The sequence below is a fragment of the Rousettus aegyptiacus genome, unplaced genomic scaffold, assembly GCF_014176215.1.
Source record: "Rousettus aegyptiacus isolate mRouAeg1 unplaced genomic scaffold, mRouAeg1.p scaffold_m13_p_16, whole genome shotgun sequence".
NCBI classification, from domain to species: Eukaryota; Metazoa; Chordata; class Mammalia; order Chiroptera; family Pteropodidae; genus Rousettus; species Rousettus aegyptiacus.
Window position 1 is genome coordinate 52351340 of NW_023416291.1, and position 12808 is coordinate 52364147.

At 61.7% G+C, this 12808-nt stretch overlaps 1 protein-coding gene across 4 annotated transcripts in view; it reads left to right on the plus strand.

Annotated features, from left to right (window-relative positions):
- DPP9 (dipeptidyl peptidase 9) overlaps nt 1-12808 on the plus strand; it is a 36276-nt gene that overhangs the window by 12466 nt on the left and 11002 nt on the right. For all 4 annotated transcript variants that reach the window (XM_036234072.1, XM_036234073.1, XM_036234074.1 and 1 more), the window contains 9 exons: nt 1086-1259; nt 1342-1510; nt 2192-2305; nt 3914-4042; nt 5067-5128; nt 6321-6421; nt 7382-7559; nt 7681-7843; nt 10334-10413. In XM_036234072.1, the coding sequence (XP_036089965.1) occupies nt 1086-1259; nt 1342-1510; nt 2192-2305; nt 3914-4042; nt 5067-5128; nt 6321-6421; nt 7382-7559; nt 7681-7843; nt 10334-10413 (1170 nt within the window). The remainder of the gene's footprint in view (nt 1-1085; nt 1260-1341; nt 1511-2191; nt 2306-3913; nt 4043-5066; nt 5129-6320; nt 6422-7381; nt 7560-7680; nt 7844-10333; nt 10414-12808) is intronic.

Below are 12808 nucleotides of genomic sequence, written 5' to 3' on the forward strand. Positions count from 1 at the left end.
GCCTTGCGGATCACACAGACCTTGCAGGGAAGAGCATCCGGCTCCAGACACCTGCACGCCGCCCTCCCCGGCCCCAAGTCTGCTTCAGCCCCAGTCTAGGCTTCCGACAAGAACGCCTCCCCAATGATCCCCTTCTCTGAAATACCTCACCACGGACTTGAACTACTTCGGGCCGGGCCCCTTAATGGAGGCTTGGCTAACAATGGCCCCAGAGTCGCCTCTCCCGGGGAGGGGACAGTGGGCGAGGGACAGGAGTGCCATTTTGTCTGCTCTCCGTTTAGTCGTCTCCGACTGTGAAAGTGGCATGACCACACCAGGCTGTGTGTGTGTATGTAGGGGGGGTGACCCTGAATTTCTCCATGCCGACACACAGCTCTCTGGCTTTCGTGTGTCCCTGTTAGTCCCCAAGCTGTGAACTTGTACTCACGTAGCTTCTGCTGCAGCTTGGGCATGATTTTGCTTTGGGTTCTGCTTTTCAAACTGCATTCCTTATCCTTAATGTCCCTCTGCATCCCCAGAGCGTCATCAGAATCCTAGGGATGGCTGTGTGGTGTCCACCACAGTTGACCTGCCCCAGGTCAGGTGTTTGGTGGTCAGGTGGTCTTGAATTTGCCCCACCTCTCACCTGTGCAGAAGTACAAACGTTTGCTGTTGGCTGGGTTCAGATCAAATTCTCTTGGCAGGAGCAGGTGGTGAGGAGGGCGGGGGCGTCGTCTGTGGGGTTGGCGTTGGGGACCAGGGAAGAACGTTCCAGCAGTGTCCTTCCATGCCATGGGACAGAGGACAGCCTCGACCACCTTGGAGAGATTTCGTGGGGAAAGGGGCACAGGGAGACCCAGAGGCGGGCTGCGAGGGCAGGAGCTCGTCAGCCAGCCCTGTTACCCCTCGCAGTCCTGGCTGCTGCCCCTCTGGCCACCTGGTCGGGGGCTCTGCTGCCTGCCCTGCTTGTCACAACGTCCTCTCTGGCACAGACCCAGGCCGGACAGTCAGGTCCCTCCCAGGAGTGTCCAAGCCGGAGGGTCTGTGCCCAGAGTCCCAGGGCCTCTGACTCTTGACCGTGGCACCTGTCCCTTGTGTGTCCCCAGGCCACACCCCACCATGGGGTCTACTCCCGGGAGGAAGAGCTCCTGCGGGAGCGGAAGCGCCTGGGGGTCTTTGGCATCACCTCTTACGACTTCCACAGCGAGAGCGGCCTCTTCCTCTTCCAGGCCAGCAACAGCCTCTTCCACTGTCGGGACGGGGGCAAGAACGGCTTCATGGTGAGCCCTAGTCCTTGGCTGGGGGCGGGGCAGGCAGGCGGCCAGGGTCCTGTCCCGCTGACCCCGCCCTCTCTGTCCCCAGGTGTCCCCCATGAAGCCCCTGGAGATCAAGACTCAGTGTTCCGGGCCCCGGATGGACCCCAAGATCTGCCCTGCCGACCCCGCTTTCTTCTCCTTCATCAACAGCAGTGACCTGTGGGTGGCCAACATCGAGACTGGGGAGGAGCGACGGCTGACCTTCTGCCACAGGGGTGAGGCCAGGTGGAGGGCATCGTTTCTGGCTGGGGTGGACCGGAACCTGCCCCCGGCGGTGTGGTCTGTTGGGCTGGGCCAGCACTTCCTGGGGACGGCCATCAGAGCTACTAGGCCAGCGTCTGGCACATACCCTGCCCCCAGTCCACTCACCCCAACCACCAGGCACCTTTCTGGACTCTGACGTCCCGTGTGGCCCTCTGCGGCCTTCTCCGCCGGGCATTTACTCTGTACCTCTGCTTACTCGGCCCCTCCCCCCTCCGCACTCCTGTCCAACTCCAGGTCTCACCCACTCCCCGTTTCCCCTCACGTCCTTGTTCACCAGAAGTGCCCTCCCCCTTCTGCAGATGTCCGCGGGCCTCTGCACCTGGCATGGCCTCAGGTCATGGACCTCCATGTCCCCACCCTGCCCCGCAGCCCCACGCCTTCACTCTAAACCTGAGAGCCTCAGCAGGGAACCGCTCAGACTCCGGCCATGTCCAGGGACACTTAGTTGTCACAGCTGGACGAGGTGCTCCTGGGATCTGGGATCGAGTGAGTGGGGCTAGGGACGCTGCTCAGGCCCCCACGGTGCCCGCGACGGCTCCAGAGAGTGGTCCAGCCCCGACGCCAGCTGTGCCGAGGGGGAGAATCCCGCTGCAAACTAGACCTGTGTCTTGTCTGGCTCTCTGCTCCTCCAGGCTTACCCAGTGTTCTCGAGGACCCCAGATCTGCAGGCGTGGCCACCTTCGTCATCCAGGAAGAATTTGACCGCTTCACAGGCTACTGGTGGTGCCCCACGGCCTCCTGGGACGGTAGGCCGCGCTCCGTTTTTAGACGGCGCTCCTGTGCGCGTTTCTTTTATTAACAGCCTCAAAGTCGACGTGCTTTTCTGCTCTTGTCCCTTAAAAAAACCTCAGCGCTCTTTCTATTGATGCTGCTGCCCCAGGCCACGCGGGCCGCTGTGACCGAACGGCGCGGACTGGGGGCTTACGAGCCGCACACGTTCGCGTCGCACGGTTCTGGAGGCTGCAGACTCCACGCCCGGTGGGAGCCCCTCCTGGGCCACGGCCAGTGCCTTCTCGCCGGGTCCTCACGGCAGAAGGGGCAGGAAGCGCTCTCAGGCCTCTGTCTTAAGGATGCTGATCCCGCTCATGAAGGCCCCACCCTCATGACCTCATCACCCTGAAAGGGTGGATTTAACATTTGAGGTTCGGGGGGCTGTAGGCATTCAGCCCGTTGCAGTCAGCACACGGAGGCCTCTTTAGTGACTGCAGGCGACCCAGGGTGTGACCGTGCCCTGGTTCCGCGCTGACGGACACTTCAGCTGTGGGTTTTGGTTTTACTTTGACAAACGTCTTTGTACACGTGTCTGGTAGGTGGGCTGGGAGTGGACCAGTGGTTCTCAACCAGGGGACATTCTGCAATGCCTAGGGACATCTGTGATTGTCATAACTGAGTTTGAGCTGAAGCACTGTCACTCTCAAACCAAGTGGCCTCATGCCAGCCACCCAGCCCCTTGCGTCTCCGGAGCTCCACCCGTAAAGCAGGTGTGGAGTGGCCCCCGCAGGCCAGGTGTTCTGGAGACGTCTTTGGTCCCCCCACAGTGACTCATAGGTGACAGTACAGGAAGCAGCAGATGGGGAGCCTTCTTAGGAGCCGAAGAAGGAAAGGGCTCGTTGAGGAAGTCACGGCTGTGGGCTCCTTCCCGGCAAGGGCAGACTTGGCCACCACCGTGCTCCTTCCCGGGGTGTCCCCGCCCAGTGACTCACTCACTCCTCATAACGAGAGATTGTAATCTTCTGTGAGCCACGAGCGAAGCAGCCCGGGCTGCCGTCCAAGTTCCGCGGGCGGGGCGGCTCAGACGACAGGCACTTGTTGTCTCTGGTCCCGGAGGCTGGACGTCCACCGTCAAGGCCCCGGCGGGGCTGGTTTCCCCGCGGTCTCCCGCACGCGTGGGTGCCGGTCCTACGCGTGCCCTCACGTGGTCGTCCCTCCACGCATGTCTGTGTCCTGATCTCTTCTCACGAGGACGCTGCTCGTGCGTTGGACCGGGACTCGCCCCAGTGATCTCATTTTACCTTAATCACCTCTTTAAAGACTCCCCCTCGCCCCCCAGTCCAAATATAGTCACACGCAGAGATCCTGGGGATAGTCAGCTTAGGATTTTGGGACATAACATGATTCAAGTCATAAACACCCCACATGGCCACCTCCCGTGCCATTTTGTGCTGGGCATTGGTCGGTTCTCATGTCTGTCGTATAGCTGACTCAGTGAAGGGCCGGTAGTGGGCAGGGCCAAGGTTCCAGCCCCAAGGCTCACAGCCTTGTCTAGGCCCAGCCATGGCCGAGCAGGGCACCCTGTATGTCCAGGAGGCGGGGGGACTCCCGGCCCCCTCAACAGTGGCCTTGCCCGCTCCCAGGTTCGGAAGGCCGTAAGACGCTGCGAATCCTCTATGAGGAAGTCGATGAGTCCGAGGTGGAGGTCATTCACGTTCCCTCACCTGCACTAGAAGAAAGGAAGACAGACTCGTACCGATACCCCCGGACAGGTGAGTGCCCAGGACGGGTGGCTTAGCAGTGGCCTATGTCCTCCTAGAGCATGGCGAGGCACCAACCAGGCCAGGCCCTCATGAAGACCCAGAGATGCGGGCCAGGCTCAGGGACAACGGCACAGTTAGAGGTGACCGGCTTTGTGCCTTGGGGCCCAGGAGACAGTAGGAGCCAGGGGAGGCAGTCAGGGGGTGTGGACCCCATCCTGGGATGTGACAGACGCTCACCGCCATGTGAGAATACAGACTCAAGTTTGTCCTGTGTCTCTAGAGAAAGTAGAAATCTAGACTCGCCCTAGAAATCAAATTAAATGTTTCTCTAATTATTTAAAAATACTTAGTGAGCCAAACGAAATATTCATGCTGGCCAGATCCAGCCTCTGGTTCGTGGCCTCCGCGGCTAACCTGCCGTGAGCACCTCCTGCGTGCTGTGCTGGACAGCCTTCCCGGGGGCGTTCCCAGTCTCCGTGCAAACGGGAAGTCAGTCTCCCCTGCTCCCGTTTGACGGACGCAAAAGCGCCAGAGGCGTTCCCCGCCGGGGGCGCTGGAGCCGTGAGGGCCAGGGTCGAGGCTTGTCGTAGAGGCTCCTGGAGCCTGAACTTCTGGAAGCATGGCTCGGGTGTCCACGTCTGCCAGCCCCCTGCCTCCCAGTGTCACATGTGTGAGTGCGGCACTTCCCTGTATCGCTGGTGGCTTTCTTACGGCCGGGCCCCATCTTCACAGCCAGGTCCCCAGCTCTGCGAAGGCAGGCGTCTCGCGCGCATCCCCACGAGCTCCCCATCAGCGCCGCGTCTGCGCTTGCCCTCAAACCATGAGGAAGTTGTCGTGTCGCTGTCTGGAGCAGGGTCTGGGCCCAAGGTCGGAAAGCCCTGCCCAGGGACTTTGCACCCGGACCATGGGGACCTTTGGACACGCCCCTCCCACGCTGGCTTCGGAGGGTGTCACCCTGCAGTTTCCACCCCAACATCTACTCTTGTCCCACATGGCGACACCTGCCGGGCTCACCTCACTTTCATTTCTGTAGGCAGCAAGAACCCCAAGATCGCGTTGAAGCTGGCTGAGTTTCAGACTGACAGTCAGGGCAAGGTAAGGGGGCCGTGCGCCCCAGCGGGGCTTCCGGGTGAGAGAGGCAGGTAGACAGCTGGGCGGCGGCAGGCGGCTCGCCCCTTCCCGGGGCAGGCGCTCCCCTCGGCCGGCGGCGCCCCGCCACTGCGCCTGCCTCCATGAGCCGACCGGAGGTCCGCACCACTCAGGGGCTCGTCGCTCGGGCCGCCACAGCCGGGCAGGGCCAGAGAGGCCGTGGCTGAGAAGAGCCTGGGGACAGGGACCCCAGGCATCTGAAGGAAGCACCCCACACATCAGAGGTCAGAGCTCAGGCAAACCAAGAAAGCCCTTGCGTATTTTTGCCAAAACGCCACCTTGTATGATGTTTTGGAAAAAAGCGTAAGATAAAGTACACTTATTTGCAATCTAGAGGTTGGTTTTCATTTTGGGCACAGTTAGGCCTAAACCAGACCTGTTCTTTACTCTCGACCAGAATATTCTAGCAAATGTGACGTGGATCTGCCCGAAGTGGCTCTGTCGTAAACGGTCCCTGGACCTGTCAGACGAGCAGGGTCCTGCGGTGGTGTGGGCTATGGCAGCCGAGCGGGCGGCCGGGGGGTGTGGGTGGGGGCCCGCCAGGGCGGGAGACATGCCGAGGCCCCGCATGCCTTCTCCCCGCAACCCCCTTCTGGAGCGATGCTCAGCCGGCTTCGTTTAGGCTCCAGGCAGCCATGGCGTCCAGACGCTGTGTGTTGCCCAAGGCCACCTGGCTCGGCAGTGACGGCCCATACCAGAGGCTTTGGTTTTCGGCCAGCACCGGGCATCTTAAATAATGAGTTCATCAGCTCAGGGTTCTGGAGGCCGAGAGTCCGAAGTCAAGGTGTCGCGGGACTGGTTCCTCCCGCGGCCACAGGATCTGCTCCAGGTCTCTCTCCTCAGTTCGGGGGCAGCCGCCTTCCCCCCGTGGTCACCAGACACACTGCTTGCATGGTGCCTGTGTCCACATGTCCCCTTCGTATAAGGACACCAGTCCTGTGGGACTTGGGCCACTCCACTCCAGTGTGACCTTATGGCCACTAATTATGTTTGCAGCCACACTTTCCAAATAAGGCCCCATTCTGAGGGACCAGGGGTGAGGACTACAACGTATGGATTCAGGGGTCACAGTGCACCCCTAACAGTGCCACCTGCTCTGCACAGCACGTAGTCAGGCGAGAGTGTGTTTTCCCCTTAGATCGTCTTGACCCAAGAGAAGGAACTGGTCCAGCCCTTCAGCACACTCTTCCCGAGGGCGGAGTACATCGCCAGGGCCGGCTGGACCCGGGACGGCAAGTAGTGAGTGTCTCAGTCTGGCGGGACCCTGGGAGGGTCGCCGGGATGCTGGGCGGGTCACCCAGTGTCATAAGAAACATGGAGTCACCAAGTAGAAGGTTCTCTTTTCACTCGCTTTCAAGCCCTTCTGCTGCTCGCATCAGGGACAGACATCTCTAAACCAGGCGCCAAAACATGGCCTGAGGGCTAAATCCTGTCCCCACTCATTTTTGTGAGGCCTCCAGGACCAAGAATGGTTTTTCTGTTTTTAAATGAGGGGAAAAACCTCAAAGAATAGGAATATTTCATCATACTCAAAAATGATATGAAATCCCCATTTTGGTATGTGTAAATAAAGTTTTATTGGCACAAGGCCCCACACACTCATTGATGGATTGTCTGTGGCCGCTTCGAGTCACCTCGGCAGGGCTGAGTAGTTGCAGAGGACGCTGTGGACAGAGGACAGGGCTGGAACATCGGCTCACTGGTGCCTCGGCAGAGGGTGCGCTGCCCCTCTCAGCACCCCCAGGCCCGCTCGTGACAGATCGCCGGACTCGGGCCCAGCGCTTTGTCGGGCCTGGGCTCTCGCTGGAATCTCACGTCCCCGCGACGTGGCTCTGTGGTTTGGTGTCAGTCACTCCCTGTCTATGTTGAGATGCTGCCTCTCCACTTACGGTACTGACAGGTCCCCGCTTAGAAAACATTCAGGGTAGAAAGTTATAGCGAAGTATGAAATCAAGAGTGGTGCGTGGTGGGGATGTGGCAGAGATCCCGGAGTTTTCGCCGCGCCGCTGTAAGATTTAATGATGTGAGACGTTTCCAAACGAAAGTCAGGTGACAGAGTTGTGTCAGCCCTCTTGCCGTCCCTGAGCCCGCGGGAGACCTTTGTGTGTCACGGGGTTGGCGCTCGGGTGGCGGCGAGGTGGGCGTCAGAGGCTTCCGTCTGCGGCCCCTGAGGCCCCGGCTTCTCCATCTCCCACTCAGTGCCTGGGCCATGCTCCTGGACCGGCCCCAGCAGCGGCTGCAGCTCGTCCTCCTGCCCCCGGCCCTGTTCATCCCCACCGCCGACAGCGAGGAGCAGCGGGTGGCCTTCGCCAGAGCCGTGCCCGGGGACGTCCAGCCGTACGTGGTCTACGAGGAGGTCACCGACGTGTGGATCAACGTAAGGGCGCGGAGGTGCCAGGCATGCACGCCAGGTCCCGCAGCCGGTCGGCGGCCCGGGGCCTCGCCGTCCTCGGCAGGCACCCCCGCCTCCTGACGTGTCTCCCCGCGCCGCCCGGCAGGTTCACGACATCTTCTACCCCTTCGCGCAGTCAGAGGGAGAGGACGAGCTCTGCTTCATCCGCGCCAACGAGTGCAAGACGGGCTTCTGCCACTTGTACAAAGTCACCGCCTTGCTAAAGCCCAGCGGCTACGACTGGGGCGAGCCCTTCAGCCCCGGGGAAGGTGAGCGAAGCCGCCCTGCCGCCCTGCTCCTCCGGGCACCGTCTGCTCTGCGACCTGCGCTGCGGCAGCCCGCCGCGAGGGAGGGGCGGATGAGTAGGGAGCCGCCGTCCCCACGTGTCGCTCGCCACCCGGCCTGGGTTCTCCTCCCCGGCCGTTCGTTCGTCCAGTCAGCGGTGGTTGCTGAGCACCCGCCACCTCCAGGCCCTTCTCGGGCCAGGGGTCCGCAGACTAGCCGCAGGTCAAATCCGGCCGGCCTCCTGGTTCTATAAATCAAGTTTTATTGGCGCAAGATCAGGCCCATTCGAGTATCTGTCCTCGGTGGCTGTTTTCATGCCACGATGGCAGAGTTCGGCAGCAGTCTCAGAACGATGAAAGACGCCGTTCTGGGCGTGACGAGCGTGAGAATGCAGCGGGGCGAGAGGTTGAAAGTGGGCTTGCTTTCTAGAGTGGGGGTCCCGCGGGTGTCTCTGGTCGTGTGCCGTGGGGGAGACTTGGAGGGCGTGGCAGAGGAGACGGAGGCCGCCACCCAGAGCCCCCAGGCCACCGGAGGGGTTGTGCAAAGGCCCCGGGGCAGGACCAGCAAGGGGGCCGGAGGCTGGAGCAGAGTGGGGGGTGGGCGGGCAGGTCCGGCAGGGCCTGTGGGCACAGGGAGCACTAGGCGTTTACCACTGATCTTATACTGGTTTAAAGTGGTTCCTGGCGTTGCCATGTGGAGTGGAGCCTGAGCGGCGAGGGGAGGGGACAGGGGCTGGAGCCAGGCAGTGGGGGATGGGCCGACCCATGTGATTCGATTCTAAATGCCCTTCGGCCGCCAAGTCGGCACAGTGCGCTGGTTGATCTTGGATTTGGGGCAAGAGAGAGGATGGCATGAAGGCTTGGAACATTTTTGGATATCCAGTCTGAGACAGGAAGACTCTGAGAGGGACAATTTTAGGAGCAAAAAATACAAAACTGTTTTTTTGGCGCCTTCGAGGTGAAGCGCCCAGTAGTGGGAATGCCGCGTGGGCGGCCCCATGCCCAGAGTTCTGGGGAGCAGAATGGGTCCGTGATGGGAGTGTGGCCGTACTCACACTTGAATGGCATCTCAGCCTCAGGGCAGGATGGAGCATCAAAGGACCAGGCGAGTCTGGCCGGGGGAGCGGCGTGGTCTGAGAGCCAAGCCAGGGCTCTTCAGGCTGGGGGCAGGGTCCCCCCTGGACACTGCTGAACTCAGGGCCGGGTGGTTCTCTGTGGGGCCATTGTGGGCACTGTGGGGTGATGAGCAGCATCCCTGGCTCCACCCACTCATCCGATCCCAGGAGCATCTTCACCCAGCTGTAACAATCATAAATGCCTCCAGACATCCATCGCTCACTGTCTGCTGGGGCAGTCACCCCAGGATCGCCCTACAGGATAGAGGGAGAGCCCACAAATGAGCCTAAGGTGGCCACCAGCACAGGGGACAGAGACCTGGGTGAGGGTGTGTCCAGGGTCCTGCGAGCTGAGGGGAGAGCCAGTGTCAGGAAGTGCAGTCGCAGCAAGGTATCGAGTAAGACAGGGACCGAGGAGTGGCCGCTGTCTCGGGGCATTGGCACTTGGGGTTTAACGTGGCTGTCACAGGAGTGCCATCTGCAAGGACAGTTTTCTTGGCCCGCTGGTGTTTTTGCTTTTCGTTCGTTAACTTAATCGTCGGTTAACTTAACCCCCGCCCCCACTTAGCTTTGGGAGACGTCACTTGGCACGGCCTCTTTCCTGCCTCCGGAACGGGCCGGCTGGCAGCTCGCATTTCGCCAGTGGTTGTTGGGTGGAGCTCGCAGCAGGTGCCTCTCGGGACCTCCTGCTTCTGAGGTGGGCGCACCTGGTGTCCCATGTGCCCTGCGCACGGGTCCCCAGCTGTCCCCAGCTCGCACTTCCTGTCACGTGGCTCACGCCTGTTTGATGGTAGTTGAACGAATGAGAAGGCCCACGTCACTCTCTCTGGGTGAGAAGGAGCGAGTGCCTAGAGGCAGCGCGAGGTGTGCCGGCGAAGTGGACAGGAGGCCAGGAGCCTGCGGGAGCGCGCGAGGGGCGGGGGCACTGAGGCACTGGCAGGGAGAGCGTGGCCTTGTGACAAGGTGGCTTTGCAGAGGGCGGTCCTGCCAGAGAGGCCCCCACAGGGGTGGTCGGTGGGACTCTGGGCCGAGAGAATCTTGGGCTTGAATCCGGACGGCCAGGGACACGCGAGAGCAGCAGGGCGCGCGGGGCTCAGGGAGCTGGGGCGAGGCGGGGGGCCAGGCAGCCGAGCCATCGCCCAGGCCTCGAGGGCTTTGTGGGTGGCAGGAGACCTGGGAAGGGGCCCCTGGGTTGGCCTGGGGTGCAGAGGCTGCAGACCGGCCCTTGGCAAGTCGCCGGCGGCCAGCCTGGAACGTGGGGGCTCAGGAGAAGCCCAGCCGCCGTGGGGCGTCGCCCCAGAGCTTCCAGTCTTCTGGCTTCCCAGGGCCCCTTCAGCCCTCCTCCCGCCTCTCTTTCCAGATGAATTCAAGTGCGCCATCAAGGAGGAGATCGCGCTGACCAGCGGCGAGTGGGAGGTTTTGGCCAGGCATGGCTCCAAGGTACCAGTCCCCGTGCACGCTTGTGCACACACACACGAGCACACGCGCTCCGGGCCCCCTCCGGAGTCTCCTGGTCGTGGCTCCCTCTGTCCCCACCTGGCCACTGCCCCCTCCTGCTCTGCTCCCTGCACAGTTCAGTACGCCCAGGACCGCAACCAGGGACAGCCTGGTCCAGGGCGCAGGGGCGGTTCTGAGCACCTGTTGTTGGATCCCGGTGGGTGGGGCCTGGCCCATTCTTAGCCTACTGCTCCATGAAACCACTTGTCCTCAGGAGAGCAGTTTATGGGTCGCTCGGATGCCTACCGCGGGATTGCCCCCAGGCCCTCTTCCGGGAGGTGCGTGGCAGAAGGGGGTGGCTGCAGGGGGGGCGTGCCCTCCCCTCCCCCGCACACACACCCTGCCATGGACAGACACGTGGGGAGACAGCCCCTGACAGTGTCTTCACCGGGATCCAGGTCTGCAGAGTTCCGGGGTCCACGGAGGGCCCCTTAATCAGACTCCAGGGCTCCCTCTGTCACGTAGCCACCTCTGGACCCAAGGCAGGCGCCAGCGGTGCGGGCGCGCGGGCGCCTCCCGGCTCGTCACGCAGTAGCGGGCAGTGGTCCATGAACGCTTGAGCGAGCGAGCTGGCGGCGACATCAGCCGGTCTGGACTCTGTAGATGACCGTGCTGGGTGCAGGGCGGCCACCCCTGAGGGATGCCCTGCCGCCGACTCTGGAGATGGCGTTACAAATTGTTGGGAAAGAAGCGAGTCGCGAAAAGCTGGAGCGCAGTCCGGATTCCGTCGGGTTCACGTTCATGTCGTGAGCGAGGCGAGAGGCCGGAAGGCTGGGCGCCCGGAGTGCAGGGCCGCCGCCTGCTCCCCGTGGCTGCGCTGGGGGTGCCCCCGGCTCGTCGCCTAGCCCTGCCCCTCGGTAGCCTGGAAACAGACTCGGTGTCCTCGTCTGCGAGATGCGGCCATCTGGCAGCTCTCGCTCTTCGTTTGTCAGCTGCGCTCCCACGTGGCGCTGCTGATGGCGGGGCCGGGCCCTTCGCAGGGGGCGCATTCCGGGCACCCCGGGGTGTTGAGCAGCGTCCCTGGCCCCACCCACTCAATGCCAGGAGCGCCCCCAGCTGTGATGCCCTCAGATGTCCCCACACATGACACATGGCCAGGTGTCCCCCAGGGACAGAATTACCCCGGGCGAGGGCAGCGTAAGGGAGCTCGCAGCCCTTGCACGCGTGGCCGCGGCACACGCACAGGCATGTCACTCTCTCTCCAGGGCTGTGAGCATCTTGCCGTGGGCGCGCCTGATCTTCTTACCCAGAAGCTTAAAAACAAAAGCAGCCGTGGCAGCATTTTAAAACTTTAAGAAAGGAAAGAGTAACCCCACGAGGACGCCACCTGAGGCACGCACTCCCGGCCTGTTTTGGGGCCCCCTGAAGGCCCAGCTCGGCCAGTCCCGCTGCCTGGAGAGTGTCCCCTGCTCACACTGTCCTTGTGACAGAACTGGCTCAACTCCGTGTGGTTTTGGGTTTTTCATTGACATCCTCTGTTTCTAGAAAACCTGCATTTATTGAAAAAGTGCAGTAACAACAAATGCATCAGTGTTTGCTGTAATAACTGAGCCGTTCCGGATGCGACTCGGGTCAGACCCCTTCAGTCCCCACCAGACCCATCCTGTGTCCTCGCCCCCTCGTGGACACAACGACAGAGGGACAGCTCTGCACTTTGCTGTTCGCACCACTGTTCAGGGGCTTCGTAAAGGCCTTTTAGAACATGGTTTTCTGTGGCCGCAGTGAATCATGCAATAATTATGGGACTAATTCACCTTTTGAGGAAAGTTGTCACCTTTCTTTAGCTTGAAGAGCACTTTGAGCATCTTTGTCCCTCCATTTTGAAACCCCCTTCTGGGTGAAGTCCTCAGGAGCGATTTCCAGGGCTTAACTGCCAGGTCAGAGGACACACCTTTTATCTGTGTTCTTTTCCCGTGTTGCAGGGTCAGCCCCAGAGAGGCAGTGCCTGTCCCCATCCCCAGAGCAGGGTGCTTCCTCTCCTCCCGAGGGCGTTATGTCAGAACCACATGGGGTCTGGGGGCAGGAGCGCCACCTTTTAACCACACTCCTCTGGCTCAGAGGGGCAGGTTGACCCGTGGGGTTGCAGGGCCTTAGCCCGGGATGGCACTGTCCAAGGCACCGGGCCCTCAGCTCCCGCACGCCCGTAGGAGCTGTCCAGTGTGCTGATCTCACACTGCCCCAGGGCGTGTGTCTGGCCCAGCGAGATCAGGGTCCGAGCAGTGTGTCTCCCCCAGACGCTCCTCCAGCCAGCTTGGAGGAGGAGGGCTCCTCTGTCTGCAGAACACTGGGCCCGCCCTGTGCGGCAGGGGGAGAGCTGGCGGCCGTGGGAAGGCAGGCA